Genomic DNA, 22,113 nt, shown 5'->3' with positions numbered 1-22,113 from the left:
TATAAATTACTGCATGTTGTTGGACAACAGTGTCTAAATGTCACTTGCGCCGCTTCTCCGGTTAATACGGTAAAGTCCTCCAGAGAGGCTACAGTGATGCAAATTATCCAATGAGCTGCTGTCAGTCTGGGTTGCTGCTGCTGCCACTTTTAGACACAGCAGGCAAACCTGTGGCGAGGCGGGCGATGGGAAAGAAGGAGAAGACGATGAGAAAAAGAGAGCAGAGAAAGTTTGGACTCCTGGAAGAACAGCGGTGAACTGGTGACAGAAAAGTGAAATGGTGCTCAAAGATGACCTTGCACATTTAGAGGATGTTTGGCTCAACCTGCTGCTGTGAAGCAGGATTCTCCACCATGAACAGAATCAAAAATAAATATGGATCCAGGCTCAAAATGAGCACCTTGATTTGTGCTTGAGAATGGCTTAGTCTCCAGCCTTGCAGGGCAGCATAAAGCCCACTGTGAAGATTAAGCCAGAAAAAAGAAGAAAGAAAAAAAAAGGTCAGTTCAGGTGTTTTTGACAAAAAGTGAATCAGGAAATTGTCTATGTATGGAAAAATTTTGTGTTTTTATATATATATATATATATATATATATATATATATATATATATATATATATATATATATATATATGTATGTATGTATGTATGTATGTATATATTTTCATTTAAAAATTTTATTTAATTTAATTTTTTATTTAACCAGGAAAAAAAATCCCATTGAGATTAAAAACCTCATTTTCAAGGGAGTCCTGGCCAAGAGGCGGCAATGTATAATAAATCAATGTATAATATGGATGCAGTTTTATATGCAGTTTAAAATAATAGATTATAATTAAAAATGTCTCCTGACCTTTACTGGTTGTTGATTTTCTTTATTTGGACCCAGCTGATTTTTAATTGGTTACCCCTGCCCTAGAGTCAAACAGAAGGACTCACATTTGATTGCAGAACTTCTTGTTTTGGTCATTTCTCTGAGCGTTATTCTCTGAACTTTGGCCTGAATTTGCTGAGACATTCTCTTTTGGTCAGACATGTTTTAATAATCTTTCCCTTTACAGACCGATGGCCTTCTGAAAAGGACCTGATAACCTTTCTGCACAGAGAAGCAGCAGCTGCTGCTACTCCAAGGGCCTGCCTGATGTCTTTACATCTTGCTGTTGTGTGACGACACACCTTTTTATGCCGTGATCAACCTCTGGCTGCTGCTCTCCGTCTCTGGCTGTTGTTGTACTGTTTTATGATGAACGATTAAAATATTAACTGGATAAAACTGTGAACAGAACAGCAGACATCGCACAAGTCCAGACAGAATAGTTTAAGTCCATGTGAGACGTGAAGCAAACAGACGATAAACAGCTGAGATATGTGGTCTGTTTCACCATTTCCAACCTGAGCCTCAGAGAATTTCCCTCCTTTTATGAGTTTCTTCACTTTGTCCGACACCAAACCTTCTGCTGCACCGGCTTCAGTTTCTGAGAACATTGGTATTAATGTCCATAATTATCGCCATTCAGTCATTCCGATCTGTCGTCTGACTCATACAAGGGCTGTCATCTCCCAGCCCACGCGTTCTGCCCCCCTCCCCAGGTGGCTCTAATCCTGGCCTGGGTTGGATTTCAGCAGGAAACGCCCAACCTTCATCCAGCTGCTGCAGCTTTCCCAACGTGCAAGATCCCTCCAGGACAAGAGAGGATTCTCATGGAATCACCGCGAGGATTTGTCATGTGTTTGCATCTTCCTGACAAAACAGACAACTCCTGTTTGCTTACTGTTTCTGTCTGGTTTGCATGTGTGTCACTGCGGCTGCTGGTTTTGTTTAAACAGCTGCTCACACACACACAAACACACACACACGCCCCTCATGTTTTAATACAACAAATCTGACACACTGATTAAACAACCTGCATGAGTTCAGGAGGAAGGTTGTGGGAAACTTAGAGGGAAAAACAGCAACAGAAACATGAAGCAGATCATCCAAACCTATGTCTCTGCTGCCACCTGGTGGCCACACTGAGTTATCCTTTTTCCTCAGACCTGTGACCTTTCAGAGTCGATCTCATGACTTAAAAACCAAAGGATTTATAGCAACAGTGATGAAATCAAATGTTTCAAAAGCGAATAAATAAAGATTACATGCTGGCTGTCAGAAGGATGGCAAAAACTGGTATTTGAGCAGGAAATCTAATGGCTTCAGGGAAGAAAACAACAACATGAGGATTTTTTTTATGTTTAGAATGAAACATGCTCCTCAGAGCAGGTGGGCTAACTGTTTGAATCTTGATGAAGGATGAAGGTTGAAAAAAATCACATGAATGCCTAGAGGTAGGATTTATTCTGCAGGTTTTGCTGCTGCCCTGCATAAATAAAGGAGCTGAACTGAAAGGTGAAGCTCCAGGTTTTAAGGGATGATTCATGGAGGATAAATAAACAGAAGCTTTTAGAATAATTTGTCCTTCATGATTCAGATTTTCCCAACAAGGCGGAAATACCACAAAATACTTTTTTGCTTCTTATCATCAACTCCGTTATTCTTCTAAAAACTAAAGCTTTTTTCTTTTTTCTTTTTAGTTCCCGTTGAGTCTGGAGAAATTTGGAAATACCTCGTTTTAACAATAGACCACAAGAAAAGTTTTCTTCTGTAGCAGCTTCAGATCCCAGATATTTACATATTCAATTCAGTTTATTTCTATAGAGCCAATTCACAACACAAGTCATCTCAAGGCACTTTACAGTTCAACCAGATCAAACAGTCAAATTGAGTCAATGTTTTCTATCTAAGGAAAACCAGTTGATTGCATTTACTCATTGACTCCAATGCAATCCCTCACACTAAGCATGCTTGTAGCGACAGTGGAGAGGAAAAACATTTAGATCTGTTGCACACGTTCCGAACATTCCTCTGTTTTTATAAACGAGTCGATGCAAAACATGATATTAAAAGGCAGATAGGAGGTGTATTAAGTCTTTTCTGATGATTTTCACAGCAGGTTTAGAAAGTTTTTTTCTATTAATATTGCAGAATTTCTTTCATAACCGGAGTAACATTCAGGAAATTTTGTCTTGGATGTGAGAATCGGTCCCGGGCGTGTTGTGCTCTGCATGTTTCACCGTTCCCGCTCTGATACAGAGGCTTGTCATCGCGTTCTGTAGCAGCCCGGAAGTCAACCATCAGTTTAATCAGGTGTGCTGAACAGAAACATGTGAAACATGCAGGAAGTGGATAAAGCAGGCCGAGGCTGAAAAAACAACCTGCAGGGTTTTTGTCCTGAAGTTCAAACGAATCTGATGTAACTGAAGACCAAAGCTGGAGATCTGGACCAAAACTCCAGCAAAATACATGGAAAATTATTTAGAAATTCCCAATAAATAAACCAAAATATTTTAAGGAGGGTTGAGTTACAGATGCATCGGACATCCTGAGCTTTTCAACCAGACAGAGCAAAAATAAAGTTAGTAGATTTTAAAGTGTTTCAGTGCAGCACCTTCAATTGTTTTTGTGAACCTCAAACTGTTCTTGAAGTATTTCTGAGGCAGGAAGCGTTGTCCCGACAGACGCTGCAGGCATCAGGGTTTGCAGAACATGTTGGTGCATCCACACAGATTTCCTTACACGATGCAAACCCCACACTCATCCCAGTCCTCTCCATGTATGGCAACCTGCAGCACTAAGAACCAGCTATGATTTTCTGAAGACACAGAAAACCCAACAGCAGCAGCAGGTCAGGAGGTGTTCTGCAGTAGTTTTTTACCCTCTGAGAGTCTTTTTTGTAAACTAAATGTATTTAAGCTGATCAGATGCTGTAGTACTTCAAACCATCCAGCAGGTGGCCCAGTCCCTCCTTTGCCTGCATCATGAAGCCAGACAGTCACCAGTATATGATCCCAGTCTAATCATATATCAGGAGCCAGATCCTGATCAGCAGAAGGCCTCTAATGATCTCTGCTCATCTCCTCCTGAGTGCTGCTAATTTTCTAGGTTAATTTTAAAATCACTCCGGACTCGTGTCAGAATGTTTCCAGCCTCACTGGGTTCTGCTGGATACCAGCCGCATGATAACCTGTCATTCTGAAGCTTTGCAGATGGAGGAACTCAGAGGACATCATCTCTGAGTCTTTGCAGACTTCTCCAGATGAGACATTTATTCAGGAGTAGACTCAGTTTTGAACAGGAAACTTCATGATTTTAAGGAGCATCAGAACATATGCAGCAGTTTCTGACCTTTTCCTTAACCTTTATCAAAGAACAACAGATCCGTTCACGCTCGATTGTCCGGCGCCACAAAGGCGGAACATAAAAGTAAGTTCCTGCCTTGGGGCTCGTTCTCCTGAAATACTCCACTACATTTATTTAAAGTGGAAAAACGTGGTCCGAACCTGCGTCAACATGCTTTTGTTAAACCTCCCAACACTGGGTCGCCTGGCAACAGCCGAAGACACGGAGGGAAGGAGGGAGAAAGTTCTCCTGTTATCCAGAACCACGTGACTGCAGGCTGTTGGTGATCAGAAGTGGGAAGATTCGAACATTCGGCGGAAACCTTCAGCTCCTTCAGCACCTGGCTGACAGTCAGACGTGGACGTCAGCACCATTTTATTTCTGCTGATGTGGGAAGAAAGGCAGGAAGCAGCTGGAGCGGGATCAACGTCACAAAGTCCGGGTCGGATCACAGCAGGGGAGCGATGGAAAACTGCAGCCTCCGAACAATCCTGTAACATTTTCATCAAAGGTCAACAATGCAGGCAGAAATCAGGGTCTCTGCAGAGCTGAGCATGAAGAGAAGAACTTCTCTCCTCTCCTCCAGAACGTTGAGGGATTTACCAAGAAGAACCTTGCTCTGCACTTTGCTCCTGCAACTTCATGTTTGTTTTTGTTTTGTTTTCATTATGTGTTCTTTTTTAAAATTAGAGCAAATAATAATAGGAGGTGAGGATAAAAAAGATTTTCTTTTTAAATTAAAAGGGGGAAAATTTTTCCAAATTAAATGCTGGAAATAATTTATCTCCTCTAGTTAAAGCATAAATCCACTGGGATTAAACCATTTTTAGTTTGAAACAACCGATCTCACCCAGGCCTGGTTGTTCCCTGAACAGCAGATTCAAGATATAGAACCACCATGACAACATGAAGTAGGCTGAAGAATCTGAAATAAAATGTTAGCGTTAACAGATTAAATATGAGGTCATCCATCAGTTTAGACAGGTCTGAATTACTGCAGAACATCTCCTGACCTGCTGCTGCTGTTGGCTTTTCCTGATCTTCAGACTCAGTGTGGTCTGATCCAACAGGCCTCAGAAAAAAATCAATGCCGTTTCCACGTCTGAAGCAGTGAAGAATCTTTCCAGCAGAGGCCAGCTGACCCAAATTCCTCCAAAAGAACATTAGTGCCTCATCTAGGAAGTCACACATCATGAGAACCCAGAGGAACATGTACAGCTCTGCAGGCCTCACTGCCTCAGTCATAGAAGGTCACGATTCAACAGTATGAGGAGAGTCTGGGCCTAAATAACACTGCTGACCCAAAACACCATGCATAACAGACTCATTCTCTCCTCATAGTCACCTCATAAAAATCTTATTTATCTACTGTAGGAGTTTTGGGAAAATATTCTGTTGACCAACAAGACAAATGTGGACCTTTAAAAAAGAAGTGTGTCCTGTTACATCAAGAGCAAAACAAACGGTTTCATAAATAGAACGGAGTTCTTTCAGTAAAGCATGGTGGGGGTAATGTGATGATCTGGGGATAGTTTGCTGCTGGCTAACCTGCCATAACCGATGACGCCATGTACTCTGACAATCCTGAAGTTGATTATTCTACAGTCAGACTTTAGACTCCGTCCTATTTGGATCAAGAAGCAGAACAAAGATCCAAAGGACTACAGCAAGTCTGAAACTAAATTAAAAGAAAAGAAAAAAACAAAAAACAGGCTTTGGACTGGCCTAGTCAAAGTTTAGACTGAGATCTGTTTAAAATATTTTAAACAGGTCATTGATGGTGGGAAACCCACCATTGTTCAATAATCGAACCAATCCTTCAGAGCAGAGTGGCTCAACTATCCTCCATAATAAAAGACTTATTACCACAGATATGCAGCTACCAGTGAGGGAGCAACTATTCATTATTCAGGATTTTCCCCTGTTATTCATATTTGTTCCATAATCCTCAAGACATAAGTTTGAAAAAACAAAAAATACCTGGAGTATTAGCTTTTTTTCCCCCTTTATCGGTATCTGCCAATAGGTGCTGCTTTTGCTAATAATTATCAAGGTTTTATTTTATTTGCTAATAGATGTTTCTTCTTTTTTTTATTTATTTTTTTTTATTTTATTTTTTTTAATTCCATGCAAATGGAGAAAGATTAGAAGCAATATCTGCTCAGAGAATCAGCCCCAAATATTAACAGCACAAAAGCGGGGATCAGTTAGACTAATTTACTTTAAAATAACAGTATCCATCTCTACCTCCTTGCTGTTTGCAAATCACCATAGCAACCAGTGACTCAGCATCTCTTCAGGCAGCAGCTGAAAACCTTTCCATTTGCTGTACCTGGTAAGGTAACAGCAGCCACAGATCTACTGCGGTTTTTCGCCAGCAAACAAGAATCAGAGCAAAATAAAAGAAAGTGTCTGCCGGCTGCCTCTGCAGAGAGCCCCGCACAGTTCTTTGGTTTGTGTCCTCATAAATATGTCCCCTCCACACTCACAGGCAGTGGATTTACCCAGACTAATGGACAAACCCAGATCCAGCAGGGGGAATATTAAAGGAGTAAATTAAATCAGCGTAAAGCTCAGTGCACACTCGTCGTGCTGCTTTACTTCCCCCATAAATCACTTCGTACAGACGATGGCCTCCTGTAGCACTTTATGGGAACACTACAGCGACCGTCTCTGGGTAGGGAGCGTTTAGTCCAGACGAGTTGGCAGAAACAGTCAGGTTTATTTTTAGAACAGGATGACCGTCCCTTAACGTGAAATGGACCGTTGCTTATTGTGGTCAGAAAACACACGGCTGGAGAGGTTCCTTTATTGGGCTTATTCTGGTTCTGAGCAGCATTAGAGGGGTTTTAGAAGCTTTTCTATGTTCAGTAAATGAATGCTACACTTCTAGACCGTCTCTAGAACCTCAACATGGTTCTGTTAAAGAAGTTTGATTTACATATAATGTAATATATCTAGAGAAAAAAAAACATCATACAGTTAGTTTTTACTATGAAAGCTTCTGTGTTTAAAAATCCATGTATGGAGAAAAAAAAACCCTCTGGGGTTTTTTGGGCTTCGTACCCAGGCCGACCCTGCATCCGCTTTGAAACGAGAGCTGCCCCCCCACCACTGCCACTCCAAAAACACAACTGAACCCGGGTGCCAAAGCACACATCCAGTCATTTCCGTAAGCTTTAGCTTCACGCTGCAGTATCTGTGTGAAAACAGGCATTTCCACAACAACATCATGTGCAGAGACAGTCACAGGTTCTCCAGTTTGGTGTCGGTCTGTGTGGAGGACACAGCAGCGCAGAAATGGCTGCAGGAGGCTTTATGCAACAGAAAGTCAAAGTGTTTCTAATTTAAAAAACAGGAAACCTTCAGCAGATGGTTGAAGGTTTCAAACCTTGACCAGCTCATGAAGTTGGACCTTCTGGAATCTCTGGAAGTGACTTACTTTATTTTTTTTGCTCTGTTAAGCATGTAGTGGGAAGAGTCAGGTTCAGATCATTAAGAAACAGATAAAAAAAATAAAATAAAATCCAGCTGAGATCTGAGAGATGTGTCATTCTTCAGCAGCCCATATCCTGCAGGCTGGATTTTCAGTCAGCTGAGCTTTGGGAATATTGTTGGTGGAGCAAATTTACATTTAATGTAATTAATGATACCATTTAAAGACAGCATATTTAAAAAAATGATGTTGTCCATGATGGATGTAAGCTTGGAGAGCACCCTCCTCACAGCCACTTCCTCCACAGACTCCAGAGTGCAGCCCAGGACAGAAGTGGTCCTTCTCTTTCAGTTGTTATAATAAAAACTTAACTGGATTTTCACTATTAAAAACAGCAACAGAAACAAAACAGCTCTCTGGTTTAACTCTTAAAGTGAAAACCGAATCTTCATTTGAAAAAAATTAAAACTTATTACATCAATCTGCGGGGAAACGGATTTTTGAATAGTCAACTAATAAAAAAAAAAATGAGCCAATCCTCTTCTAGTTAATCAAACAAGTTAACAAGTAAACTAGCTTTTTGCTTTAAATCTAAACGAAATTCAGAATATGATTATTTTACTGCACTCCACAGTGCAGTAAAATAAGCAGTGGGTAGCACTGCTGCCTTGCAGCAAGAAGGTTCCAGATTCGTTTTCAGGCCGGGCTCTTTCTGCATGGAGTCTGCATGTTCTCCCTGTGCATGCATGGGTTCTCTCCGGGTACTCCGGCTTCCTCCCACAGTCCAAAAACTTGACTTTTAGGTCCATTGGCTTTTCTAAATTCTTCTTAGTCGTGAGTGTGAATAGTTTGTCCTGTTTGTTTCTGTGTTGCCCTGTGATAGACTGGCGACCTGTCCAGGGTGGACCCCGCCTCTCGTATGTAGACAACTGGAGATAGGCACCTGCATCCCTTGCAACCCCAGCAGGTATAAGCATCTTATAACTGGATCTCTCTAGAAAAAAAAGAAAACTTTCTCTTTAAAGAAACTTTTAAAAAATCCAGTAATGGAAGCCAAAATGGCAGCCACTTATGTTGAAAGCCTAAATGAGCTCGAAATAGAGCGTAGAGCGTAAAAAAATTATATAGAAAATGAGTCAAAATAGTAGCAGAAGTCCCATGGAAAGTTCTGGAAATCTATAAAACTGGAAGAGAAGAAAGTGCTGGAAGAACACTTTTGCAGAGAACTACATGCAGTCTGACAACAAAGCCTCTTCATTTCACTCCATTAAGGAAATGAAAAGCTGTTGACCTTCAGCCTCCCTCAAGCTTCTCCTGCCCTCTGCTGTCTGCTGACGGACCTGTCAGCCGACCCCCACCCAGCCTGGGACGACCTCTGAGGGACGCTGGGACAGACATCTCCTTCACTGTCCCAGCTGTCTTTGTTAAACTGCCGTCTGCTCTGAGCAGGACGCCATTTCCCTGAGACCCCTCTGCAGCTGTGTCATCTGAACAAGCAGCGCGAAGGTCAGTCTGCTCACCTCGAACTCTGCTGTTTACCACTGGACATGCTCCGTTTCTGCACTCTAGTACCATAACTAAGCTGGTTCTGCACCACAGTCTGAGAATGTGGGAGTTTTTACCATTAGGGTTAAGAAAAAAAACACTCCTTGGTCACAGATTTAACTTGCCTCTGCAGACAAGTCCGTCCTCCACGATGTTCTGTTTGCAGACGCTGCAGTGCTTAGTCTTCTTGAACGTCTTCACCCGGAACGTGTGAGAATGGAGCGCCTCCAACTCCTCTGGCTGCAGACAGAAAGAGAAACAAAAGGAGGAGAAACTTTAATGTAATCAAGGAGGAAGGCGAGATTAGAAAGATGCATCATCCCATGTGTCATCCCTGCTCTGAGGGGAGAGTAGAAGAAGACAACGAGAAAGACCCAGTACCATTTCCTACATCTTCTGACCAAGATTCTCTTCTGGTTCTCTGAGTTTGCTTTTTTAAACCATGTTTTAAAAATGCAACCTGAAGGCTGCCCCTCAGAGGAACAGATATGTTCAAGCTGAGAACACTGGGAGTAAAACTAATTAATCCACCTCTAAATTAGGGAAATGTCAAAACAGGCAAATGGTGTCCCTTCATCACAGCTGTGGTCTTCTAATCATTCAGTGTGACAGATCCCCCCCTTTGCAGATGAGGTTTGATTAAAGCAAATTATTGACAAAAACTTTGGAATAAAATTAACATTTCTGCAGAGAATGATTTTAAAACAAATATAATAAGGCAGGTTTTGGTTAGTGAGGCCTTTCTGCTGCCACTTAAAGCTACATAACCCATGCATGGTTAAATCGCTGCAGAGCCCTAAAGAACGAACAATATGGTTGGCATTTGGAGGGGCTCCATGGAGGAATAATGACTTTAGCTTGGCAAAGAAGATCAGCCAGTTTGCCGTTTTTTTCCTATCCAATGTGTTAAATCAAAAAGCTTACAATTAAGATAAATTTAGGGATGTCCGTTTATCAATTTTATTGATAAATCTATTTTTTTGGTTTCATTTTTGGAAAAATCTCGATTTTTTTCTTTTTCTTCTAAATCACCATTTAAGGTTCCATAGCTCAGAGTGACATCAGTTTATCACTTTTTGTTATTGGGTGTGAACTCCTATCTAATGTTTGACACATTGAATTTTATTATCTTTTAAATGAAGCTAAACTCTGAGAGAAGATTATTGAAATAAAAGCTGTTTTTTAAAAGTATTGTACATCATCCATCCTCTTTTATTATTAAACTTCAGGAAGGAAAAAGAAATTGATTATTGTATTTGGTCAGAAAAAATAAAGAATACAAAGAAATGAAAAGAAACCATCAAAGATAAAAATGTTTAATCCCTAGATAAACAAGTAAATTAATTTTTAGTCTAAAACTGATTAGTCTGAACGTCACAGCAGGAATAATATTGATTGCCGGTTGGCAAATAACGTTAAGCAGTTAGTTCAAAATGAACCAACAGCAGACAGTTTTCCAAGAGAAAAGTCTTTTTGTGACATTTTTGGAATTTCTTCCTCTTAATTTAATTTCTGCACCACAGATGAGATAGAAAGTCATCAGATCTGCTGGTATTTGGAAATAAACTGTTTGGGTCATTAAAGTTTTGCTCCTTTACTACTTTAGCAGCAGGATTCTCAGCCCGAGAGACCAAGGAGGATTATTTTTAAATATTCATCAAGTACCAGCTCCTGCATCACTTTCCTGGTGCTGTTTATTCACATCCATGTGACAGTTCGCCATTTGTTTTATACAGGGCCACATGGCAACAGCAGAACAGCCAACCCTTCTCTCCATCTCCCAGCTACGCCTTACTACGACATAACGGGATTAGTTTAATCTGTTTAGACTGAAATAATGAGCGTGGCTGTGCAGGATGCGCCATGTTGGCAGGAGAAGGATGGAGGTCCCTGCAAGACCCTACAGCCTGAGTGTTATCCAAAAGCTCCGACTGGCATCTGCAGGGGCAGTAATCAGGATTTGTGTTTCAGCAGAGTGGAAAAAGGCGATAAGGGGGATATTTGAATATATTCAGTCAAAATTTTAAATCAATGGAATAATAATATTCTCATGATCCACAAACACTTTGAACTTTTTAAAAGATGAAGCCATAAAACTTTTCATTAAACCCATTTAATCCTGATTCTGAAAACATTTCTGACCAATCAGGGCCTGAACAAAATAATAAAAAGATCTTGTGGACGTTTTGGATTAATGATGGCGTCTTTGGGAACTATCTTGTTTAGATAACATCAGACTCTTGTCTTTATGGTTTGAATAGTTGGCATGCTTCCTAGGCCATTTCTAGGAAGTTTTTGCAATATACTGTACAGGAATGCTCTTATAGAGGATTCAATGTTCTGGCTTTATGAAAGATACATGCTTGAAACACGTTCCTGATAAATTAACTGCATCACGGGGGGTATAGTTTTCATCAGCCAGACTCTTTAGGCTCCATTTACATTTTTATCCATGGAGACTTCAGAATGTTTTAGAGTTAGAATGAAATACACCGAGTAACACAAACACTGCACTGTAATAATAGCACTCAAGTTTCTCCACTTTTACAGAACAAGAACAACGCTGAATATGTTTACTTTGTTAGTTTAGCCCATAAAACTCGTAGTGCAGCTGTGTGCCATTTAATCTCAGTATAAATCCGGCTCTTTAGTGGAGACAGGGAAGCAGTTTAGTGTTGATTGGAGAGGGATGGAGGCAAATTCAGGTCCGATCTGATAGAAAGCATATCAGAGGCTGCAGAAGACTAGTGAATGAGGTGGAGGACCGAAACTCCAGCACAACAACCACCCTAAAAAGAAATCCTCTAAATTATACAACCGGGCGTTTTAGATCAAATCAGATTAATGAGTTAATAATTGTGTTTTATTTACTTAAATGTAATGTTATTTAAATCATGCTAACCTACAATAATGCTCTGTCTAGTACCAGTGAGCATTCACTCCCTTCAACATACTTGCAATTCCTGCAGCATCTCTTCAGAGATGGGAAGTAACGAAGTACAAATACTTCGTTACTGTACTCAAGTAGATTTTTCTGATATTTTTACTTTACTACTGATTTTTATGGCGACTTTTTACTTCTACTCCTTACATTTTTACACAAATATCTGTACTTTCTACTCCTTACATTTTAAAAAATTGGCTCGTTACTTTAGTTTTGAATCATTTCAATGGAGTTACCGTTATTATTTTTCATGTCATCAATACCAAATTCAATCTAATTGGATGGGAATCTACATTGCATTTGACGCACCACTACAAGATGAATCGACAGATTCGGCGGTATTCATTCGCGGCAAATCGTTGCAGCTTGGTGGCGGTGGCGTTAGCATAGTAGTATGGACGACAAGATGATTGAAAATGAACACAACGGAGATCTAGTCCTATTGGCAGACATCCATTTAAAATGTAGGCAACGGCATGAAAAAAGTGGTTTCTACTTTTACTTTTATACTTTAAGTAAATTTACAAGCCTGTACTTTGTTACTTTTACTTGAGCAAAGAAGTTTAATCAGTACTTCCACTTTTACCAGAGTATTTTTTAACACAAGTATCTGTACTTTTACTCAAGTACGGAAAGTGAGTACTTTTGCCATTTCTGCATCTCTTGAAGAAGGTGAGGAGAGAAGTGAGATCTGCAGAGAAGAACATCTGGGCTCCATAAGAAACATTTCATCCCAGCGCTGCGTGTCCCGAGCCCGTAACATCATCATCGACCCCTCACACCGCCACCATGGACTTTTCTCCCTGCTGCCCTCTGGGAAGAGACTACGCAGCATTCCATGCAGAAACAGCAGGTCCTGCAACAGCTTTTTGCCCACCGCCACCAGACTGATGAACTGTTGAAAACTCTAACCAAGTCACAAATCAAGACTCTGCATCACACTGATGATATCATACTTGCACTACATCTTCAAAATAGAACTCAATTCAGTGTTTCTACTGCATTTTGCACCATATCCATTTATTTATTTCTGCAGTGCTCTGAACCTTCCACATCAATGCCTTCTGCACCGTGTCTCTCCTACAGTGTTTATATTTTGATCACTGCTGCACTTTCTAAATGGAAATGTTCATTTTTACTGCCATGTTGCTCATTCAGTGTCGAAAAGCTGTATGTATCGAAATTTCGTTTAGTATACACTCCGTGTATACAAAATGAGAATAATGTTTGTCGAAGTCTAAGTCTTAATGCTACTGCATCCAGGATCTTCAGCCTATTTTTTAAATAAGACATTGAGGAATCATTTAATTGCCCTGGGACACCCTGATGATAGTTTAAAATGCTTAATCCCATTATATTCTGACAGGCATCATCGTTCATAACGTTTGATGACTTTAGGTTTCACTAGATACAACCTCACATTTAAAGTGCTGTTTGTTGCAGCTTAGAGAGCTGTAGAGCTTTTTAGAAATGCACACCTTTTAATTCCAGTCAAGATTTCCTTCACAGACAAACTTTCAGGCAATTCATCAAAACAAGCACAGAGTCTCAGCTTTCAGGGTCTATTCAGCCGCCTTCTTGACCAATCATGGGTCTTCTCCAACTCTCCCAGCCGCTGCCCATGCAAATTCTCAGACTTAACCAGTCTCTGGGCCACTGGGAAAGGAAGGCGGGGTACTGGGAACTTCATTTGAACCCCACTTGTTTTGTTTATGCTTGAATTATTCCCATTTCAGTAAATCAAAAGGTACTAGTGAAATGTTTTCTGTTTTCACTGTTTACATCTCTCTTCCAAGCAGTCACACACTCTCTGAATATTTCGAAACTTCCTGATAAACTGTTGGGAAGTTTATTCTTTTGATTTTGGCTGTTTTGTTTCATACTCTGTTCAGTGCTTGGTAAAAATCAATTGGTCAATCTTTGCATAATGCTCAGTGTGCTCAGTGTGCATGAAAATGGTACGTTTGACAAACAAAGGTACAACAATCCTGTTTTAAAAGACCTGGGAAAAAATAGGAGGGAAACTACAAAATTGCTTAAGTTTTAGGGACACTTGCCTTCCTCATTAATAACATTTAATGGTTTTGGAAATAATTTATATAAAGTATGTTAGTGGGAATTCTGACCCTTCTTCCTGCAAACATGTGAAGTCAGACACTAGTGATCCAAGGGTAAATGTACTTGTTGAAGTGCCTGGAACAGCTGAATTCAATTATATCAATGGGTGCAGTTGGGAATCAAACACATCTGCAGTATGGTGTGTGCTTGTACTTGCTCCAACGGAAGGACATTTTTGGTGCACAATACCATTGAAGGGAGCACTTTTTAGTTGTTCTCTCTTTGTTGGCTCAGGATTAGGAATAAGGTGTGATTTAGGTGAGGTATGTACCAGTAACGGTAAGGCTTAGCATAATTGTAACAGTTAGGCTGTAGAAAATGAATGGAAGTCAATGGGAGTGTATGCAATGTGCTCGCTTTTTATTCGAAATAAGTTTAAAGTTATGATTTCGAATTTTGAAACTTTTTATCCTCAGACGGTTTACTTTAATTTGTAAAAAGATTAAAATGAAAATAAAGTGGTCTAATTACTCATACCACACATCTGCTTAGCTCTGCCCAGTTCTCATAGCCCGCTCATCTGATCCAACTGGATTAGTCTCTATTTAACCAGCCTTCAGACCAGTCATCAGTTCCAGATTATTTCAAGCTGTTGGTGAGACTTATTATAGCTACCTGTGTTCCGACTACCTGATCCTGACCTGTTCTGCCTCTCGACTTCTGAGCTTGCCTGTTCCCATCTGTTCTGTTTGCCTGACCTGTCTTCTGACTCCTGCCTGATCTCTGCCTGTTTGTGTACCGACCGGAACCGTTTCCTGACCACTGCATTTGCCTGCCCTGATCCAGCCTGTGAGCCCCACTGTGTACTGTTCCTGGAACTATGACCCAACTTTGTCCTTGATTGTTCTTTGGCACCTCATTGAATGTCTCTCTGTCAACCGACCACATCACCGGTATCAGCTTTGGCTTTGCTCTATGGAGATCCTGCCTACATCCATCTGCTCGGTGCTAATCTCCTGCCTCTCCTCCAACCACTAATACATCAGCACCTGGGACTCCATGCGGCGACTGCCTCGTTGAGTTGGCAGCCAGCCTGCTGGAACCATCCTCTGCCTCTGAATTTAGCCTAAACTTTAAGACCAGGTTAGTGACTCACATGTTCGTTATCATCCACCTACAGAAAGACGTAGTCACTAACCTGCCATCTCCACCTTCAGAGGTTCCTGCTTTAGATGCTGCTCACTCCAATCCTGTTTTTTAAAAGGTAGAAACCTTTTGTCTTCCTTGAGTTTGACAATATATTTAGTTTCCCAGCCTTCTTTAACTCAGCTTGTAGAGACAGAAAGCCTGGCAAAGGGTAATTGGAGGAAATATGATCCTGCTGCCAGGCTTCAGTAAAACACATAATTCTGGTTGGGTCCTTGGTAGGGCTTTGAGATCTTTAAGCTTGTTTCCTAAAGATCTCACATTGCAAATAATGATTGATGGAACAGATGGCTTGACTTTCCGGATTCCTTGTGAGGATGATGCAGTGCTCCAGCTGTACTTCCTTGATGCATCCATTTCAATTTAGCAGATAGTTGCAGATGTAGTTAATGTACTATTTTAGCTTCTATTTAATGAGCAGAAAAAATTACTATGATTGGTATGATTACGCATCATAAAAAATTTTACCAATGAAAAGACACTGGCAAAAAGATAAGAAATGTAAACAATAAAGGAGGATTGAAAATGTTCTTTCACATCAAATCTGCAGCCTCCTAAAGCAGTGCAATTCTGCGTTACATGTAATCATTTGAAATATACTTTGTATCACTTGACATTAAGTGATACAAAGTATAATTTCAAAGGAGGTGAGCTCAATAATTACGAACAATCAGGCAAACGACTGGAACTTTCCAATAGGTGTCCTAAAACATTGTTTTACCGGACACTTTGAAGCCAAACAGAATAACTTCCCATACCATGGTACAATCATCTTTAGTTATTATTACAAATTTGTACGTTCTGATTTTCTTTACAATTAGTTCATCCTAAGGGATTAGTGGGCAGCGTAAGAGCATCTTGGGGCCTAGGGTCTTGGCTAAGGACCCAGAGTGGCAGTGTCTGGTATTGAAACCAGAGAGCCCAAGGACTTCTTAGGACAGAAGTGCTCTTCTCCAACTACAACGTGACCACTCCTCCAGAAACAGACCTTGAATTTGATGCTAACCTCTTTCATTGCCAAGAAACATCACAAATATACTGTTAACATGACAACCAGCTATTTATTACATTACAGTGACTCAGAGAGGAAAAGCCGTAATTCCGAATACGGAACCTCTTCTGTGGATCATTATAAAAGTTCTGAAGGATCTGTGTGTAGCACATCTTTAATAAGGGTTGCTTGGTTCTGTTTTAAAAACGAGACCAGATACTCCCAGTGTAGTTCATTGAAAATTAAACATTTGACACGACTGACATATGGCAAGACTTCAGGTCCAAGGCTCAAAAGGTTTTAAAAAAAACTCACATCCATCAGCTCTCCCAGTATCACTAAAGGAGCACTTCTAAAAATGCCAAACAAAAGAAAGAGGTTGCCAAACAGCCTCATTTAGCTCTCCTGCCCACAACAGCAATCTCTGCTTCAGCCATTTAACCTCCAAATACTAAGTCAACACAGAGTGGTATAGTGGGACGCTTCCTTTTGTGGAGGCTTAATTGTTTCCGATCATTAGCAATGCACCAGTCGCTCTCAGCACTTGTTTATTGTTGAGAGGTGGAGGGGGAGGCTATAGCTGTTGATTGGTGAGACATGGGTGAGGAGGACAGCTATGAAGAGTTTGGAGCTGCAGTTTTAATAGCAGCCATACCGATTATTATCCATTTCAGCACTTTGTAGAACTTCCATATAACCTCTGTCCCTCACATTTATGTCACACTCTGGGACCAAGCAATGCCACAAAGGGAGGAAATGGTTTCAGACAGGCAGAGAGGACCCCGAGAGCTGGGGTCAGGGTGTGCACATACCCCCCTCAGCCTGGGCCCTGTAGCTCCTGGGAACAGACTCCCGTTCCCTTAGAGACGAACGCATAATCTCCTGCCTGACACTCATTAGCACACATGAGCAAAACAGGCAGTTTTGTGTAATAAAATGTGTAGATGAGGACACATAACTGACACAAATGCACACATGCACACACTCATGCATGTCCTGCCCAGCAATCACTCCCACCCTACTTATAAACTATTCCCACTGTTTAAAGGAACTCCATTTATGATTTATTCTTGCAGGAAAGACTGCTCCTTAACTTAGAAAATACATTTTTATGGAAATTGATCAACTATGCCTATTTCATCTCTGCCTCTAATAAGGGATGTTTACTTAATGTTTAAACTAAACATTTTCTAGCAATTAAACACAAGACCTTTATGGAAAATGCCATTAAAAAGAACCAGATTTTTTATCATAAAACAGTGGTTCTGATTAGTACAATTTTTTACCATTTTCCCAAGATTCAATATGCTTGTATTTTTACAGAAGCAAAAGTTTGAGAAGTTTGGTTCTCTGGAGCATGTAGGCATCATTAAATACCAAAAGAAAGAAACCAGCAATGACCTTAAATCACCAACATTTGTACAGGTCTTTATCAAGTCCAAGGACACCAAAGCACCTTCCAATACATTTAGCCATTCAACTATTCAAACACATTCACACTCTGATGGTGGTAAGCCACATGGTAGCCATAGGTGCAGAATGACAGACGCATAGCTGGCATGCAATCAACATCACCAGGTCCTCTGAACTCCAACAGCAAGCAAGGCAGATTAGGTGACTCGCAATAAAACAACAACAGAGACAGACGGAGTGGGGCTACGGGACAAACTCCTACCTCCTAGGCCACTCTAGCTCCTTATGTTGCTTTCACACAAAATGTTGCTTCAGCCACCAGAGTTATTGGCCTTCTTACTTATCCCCATGTGAAGGCACATGCAGCTATGCAACAGGCATGATTATGGCTTTTACAGAGACGCAACACCTGCAACAGGTGCACCTGGATCACCGCAGGAAAATTTTGTCAATTTGTTTGACCACAACTAGCCAGGACTGGATCAGGCTATACAGTGCTCTATAAAGGGGTTAGGATAGATATTTGGACACAGCATATGACATAGGGCGAAAGACTGCAGTGGAGGATAAGGTTTTTATAATCTAAATCAAATACAGAAAAAATGACATTGACATTGGATACAGTAAGAAATATTCTTAAAAGGCTTGTGGGTGGGCTTTAAAAGCTCATTTAATCTAACCCTCAAAAAGAAAGTTTATTTATTTATTACTTGTCCTTTTGTAGCTGCAATACTGGCCCTGGTCTATCCTCCCTGCATGGCCTGCTCTTGCTCTTATCTTCACAGCAACTCACTGTATAAAACCCCGGTCCACCATGTTGAAACTGGCAAGCAGAAGATAGAAGCTTTTGCGATTTGATGATGTTGTGAATTGTTAAGAGTAATGCATGCCGATTTCTTGTGTCAAGGGAGCACGGTACCAGACTGTGGTGACAAAGTCGCCGGAATCTCATTCTGTGTGACTGCACCATTGGAGTGAACTGTTACTGCCCATTGATCAAGGCAGGGTTGTTTCCAAACCATCACTCTACAGAAAGAAGATTATATCCAAGAGGAAAGCATCTCAGACAGCTGCTAATCTCCCCAGGAGTGAAGAAAACTAAAATCTCAAAAGCTCCATCTCAGATTCTACAAGCCTCTGTTAGCACATAGAGGATAAATGCTCATTACCGGTCAGTTGGAAAATCACTGAACCAGTTTGACTGTTTGGAAGGGGAAAACAAGATGGCAGCATAGCCGCTTGTGGGACAATGTCCTCTGAAAAAACCAGACCAAAGCAGAGATGTATGACCTAAACCAGGGGTGGGCAATTCCAGTTCCTGAGGGCCGGTATCCTGCAACTTTTAGATGTGCCTTTGGTTCAACACACCTGAATCAGGTAATTAGATGATTGAGATGACTGGAGGAACTGACTGCATACTGAGGAGGTAACTCAGCCATTTCATTCAGGTGTGTTGGACCAAAGAGGGATCTAAAAGTTACAGGAAACTGGCCCCGAGGAACGGGAATTGCCCACCCCTGACCTAAACAGAACCTAGAGAAAAACACATCAGATCTGCAAAAACACCTCATACCAAATGTCAAGCACAGTGTTGGAGGGGTAATGATTTAGGTTTGTTTTGATGTTTTTCAGTCACAGAGTGGACCATGATCTCCTCTATATCCTAAAGTATTCTAGAGTTATTCAGAAGTCCTTGATCCAAAATATCTCATCGACAAAAAAATTGAACCCAATAACAGCAGCAGATCTATAACTGCATGACTGAAGAAGATTAAAAAAGATCCAACATTTACTAAAAGGTTAGGAGAGCTCTGCAGAAACCTATAAACAGTGAAGCAACATTAAAAAATGGTTTGGAGAAAGTATCGCCACAAAAAATGCAGAAAACATGGATATTTGCTTTTCAGAGGTGGTTATAAAAGCTGTTGGATTATTGGATCATGGGCTAGATATACACACAGCACTACAGTTTCGCTCCATGGTAAAAACTTCCAGATACATGAAACTTGAATTGAGAGAAGAGATACCATTTTAACCTTGACTGAGTGGAGGTTATTGAGGCAGTTAATGGTATAAAATCAGAACCAGACCAGACTGATTTTATTTAGCGATAAAAGCAGGTCTGAGCACGTATCACACTAATAGGAAAGCTATTCATTAATGAACTGCTATAATGTGATAAGGAGTAATATTTCTCCTTCAGTCTCAGGATCTCTGGATGCGAATCACAACTAAATTGCATAAACACAAGTGAAAATCAGAATGTTAATGAGACCATTAGAAAAATACAGTCTTTTAATGGATGTTCTGTTTGAACATGAACCTGTCCACATAGATCAGCACCAGCCCCCTTTAGGTAATGTTAGCACACGGAGATAAACTCTTCCAGACATTCTTGCATAAGAACGTCACCAGAAGGTTGTTTTTTTTTCCTCCCGCCCTCCGACTGTGTGACTCATGCAGAGATCCGTCCACACGTGCACCGATCTCACCTCTGATTACGCCAACACTCACCTCCAGCACCTCATGCATTACCTCATTTAGAAAGGAAACCATGTTTGGCGAAGTGAACAAACGCTCCATTTAATTACATCATTCACACAGAGAAATAACACTGATAACATTTTCTAGCGGTCCTTGCTTATCATTTAACTTTGATAAGCTGCAGGAAATCTGAATTTTAATCTTTGTTTCTAAAAGGGGAAACATTACAAATAGCTGCCAAAACACAACATGATGATCGGTTTACTAACCTTCTGCCAAGCAATCTTTAAAACAATATAACTTCATCCTTGTTTATTTTTTCAAAGTAGATATTGAGAAATATGGTTCTTTTGTAAAACATAACATAAAGAAGACCGTACATGCCCATTTCTTTTTAAGAAAAAAATGATAGGAAACTTATAGATAGTCCTGTGGAGAAACGTCTGATATCGTTTAAATTATAAATTTTGGTTTAAATGTAATCTGTCATTAACCAACTACATGAAGCAGGGCTTGAAAAAGTTGACGGTAGATTAACCAACCAGGGATAAATATGATTACTTCCTAGGATTTTTACTTGAGTTGAAATAAAACATTATTTGGCAAAGGACTAATAACACTGCCGCCTTGCAGGAAGAAGATCTGGGTTCGATTCCCGGCCCAGCTCTTTCTGCATGGAGTTTGCATGTTCTCTCTGGGTACTCCGGCTTCCTCCCACAGTCCAAAAACATAACTGTTAGGTTAATTGGTTTCTTTAAATTGTCTCTAGGTGTGCGTGTGAATGGTTGTTTGTCCTGTTTGTCTCTGTGTTATCCTGTGATGGACTGGCAACCTGTCCAGGGTGGGCCCCACCTCTCGCCCGTAGACAGCTGGAGATAGGCACCCACGACCCAGCTTGGGATAACCATGACAGAAAATGGATGGATGGGGAAAAAATATCACGATTTCTGCAATTTTTTACAAATTTGTGGAACAAAATAATAATAATAATAATAATAATGCAAAGAAGCCAATATCCAAACTGCTCAAATTCAATTATCTTTGAAAACCAAACCTCCAGTTTTTAACATAATTAGTACTCTACTGTCAGTTAAAAAAATGAAATGGAAAATCAGCCTCAGCTGATCCTGTAAATGAAGAAGTCTTACTTTTGTGCAGGTTTTTTATCTCCACTGTCACTGCATTCATGTTAGGTAAGGGGGATTGCTGCCGAGTAAACAACAACACAAACTGATGCCCACTGTCAACACATGTAACCATGGTATGAGTTTACAGCAAAATGCAACAACTGTCCAGTCGCTAAATGTGACTTGATGTAATCAGTGTTAAAAGAGAATTTACAAAGAAACATAAACTGAATTTGACGGCATTATTTGATAATTTTTGGTAAATAGGAATCTGATTGTATGATTTAACTGAACTGAATTATAAAACACCTTAAGATGACTTGCTGAGAACTGTTACTTTATAAACAAAATTAATTGAAATTAATTTTAAAGTTAAAACTATAAATATTTCTGATGCAGTTTCATTCAATAAATTAACTCTAGGTTTTTAGAGTAATTAAAAGCTGTGTTCAAGTACAATAGAATGGAAAATACTCCTGGAAGTACATATTTAGCCTTTTATTACATTTTCTTAAGAAATTGCAACCAACTAATCAAACTAGTTAGACTCCACTAGAGCTGCAACTAATGATTATTTTGCTAATTGATTAATCTCTCAATTATTTAACAATAATTCAATGTTTTTGCTATCCGATTAATAATCTGCTCTCTAGGATTAAAGGAGGGAATCATTTCTTTGGAAATTTTTAGGAA

The 22,113-nt window shown here is 40.2% G+C and overlaps 1 protein-coding gene across 13 annotated transcripts in view; it reads right to left on the bottom strand.

Moving 5' to 3' along the window:
* LOC107086212 (tensin-1-like) overlaps positions 1–22,113 on the bottom strand; it is a 204,983-nt gene that overhangs the window by 119,194 nt on the left and 63,676 nt on the right. For all 13 annotated transcript variants that reach the window (XM_015377001.1, XM_015377011.1, XM_015377008.1 and 10 more), the window contains exon 2: positions 9,323–9,437. In XM_015377001.1, the coding sequence (XP_015232487.1) occupies positions 9,323–9,437 (115 nt within the window). The remainder of the gene's footprint in view (positions 1–9,322; positions 9,438–22,113) is intronic.

This window comes from Cyprinodon variegatus, unplaced genomic scaffold, assembly GCF_000732505.1.
Source record: "Cyprinodon variegatus isolate N-32 unplaced genomic scaffold, C_variegatus-1.0 Scaffold145, whole genome shotgun sequence".
Classification (NCBI taxonomy): domain Eukaryota; kingdom Metazoa; phylum Chordata; class Actinopteri; order Cyprinodontiformes; family Cyprinodontidae; genus Cyprinodon; species Cyprinodon variegatus.
Note: the sequence above shows the minus strand (reverse complement) of the source record. Positions and strands in the feature narration are given on the sequence as shown.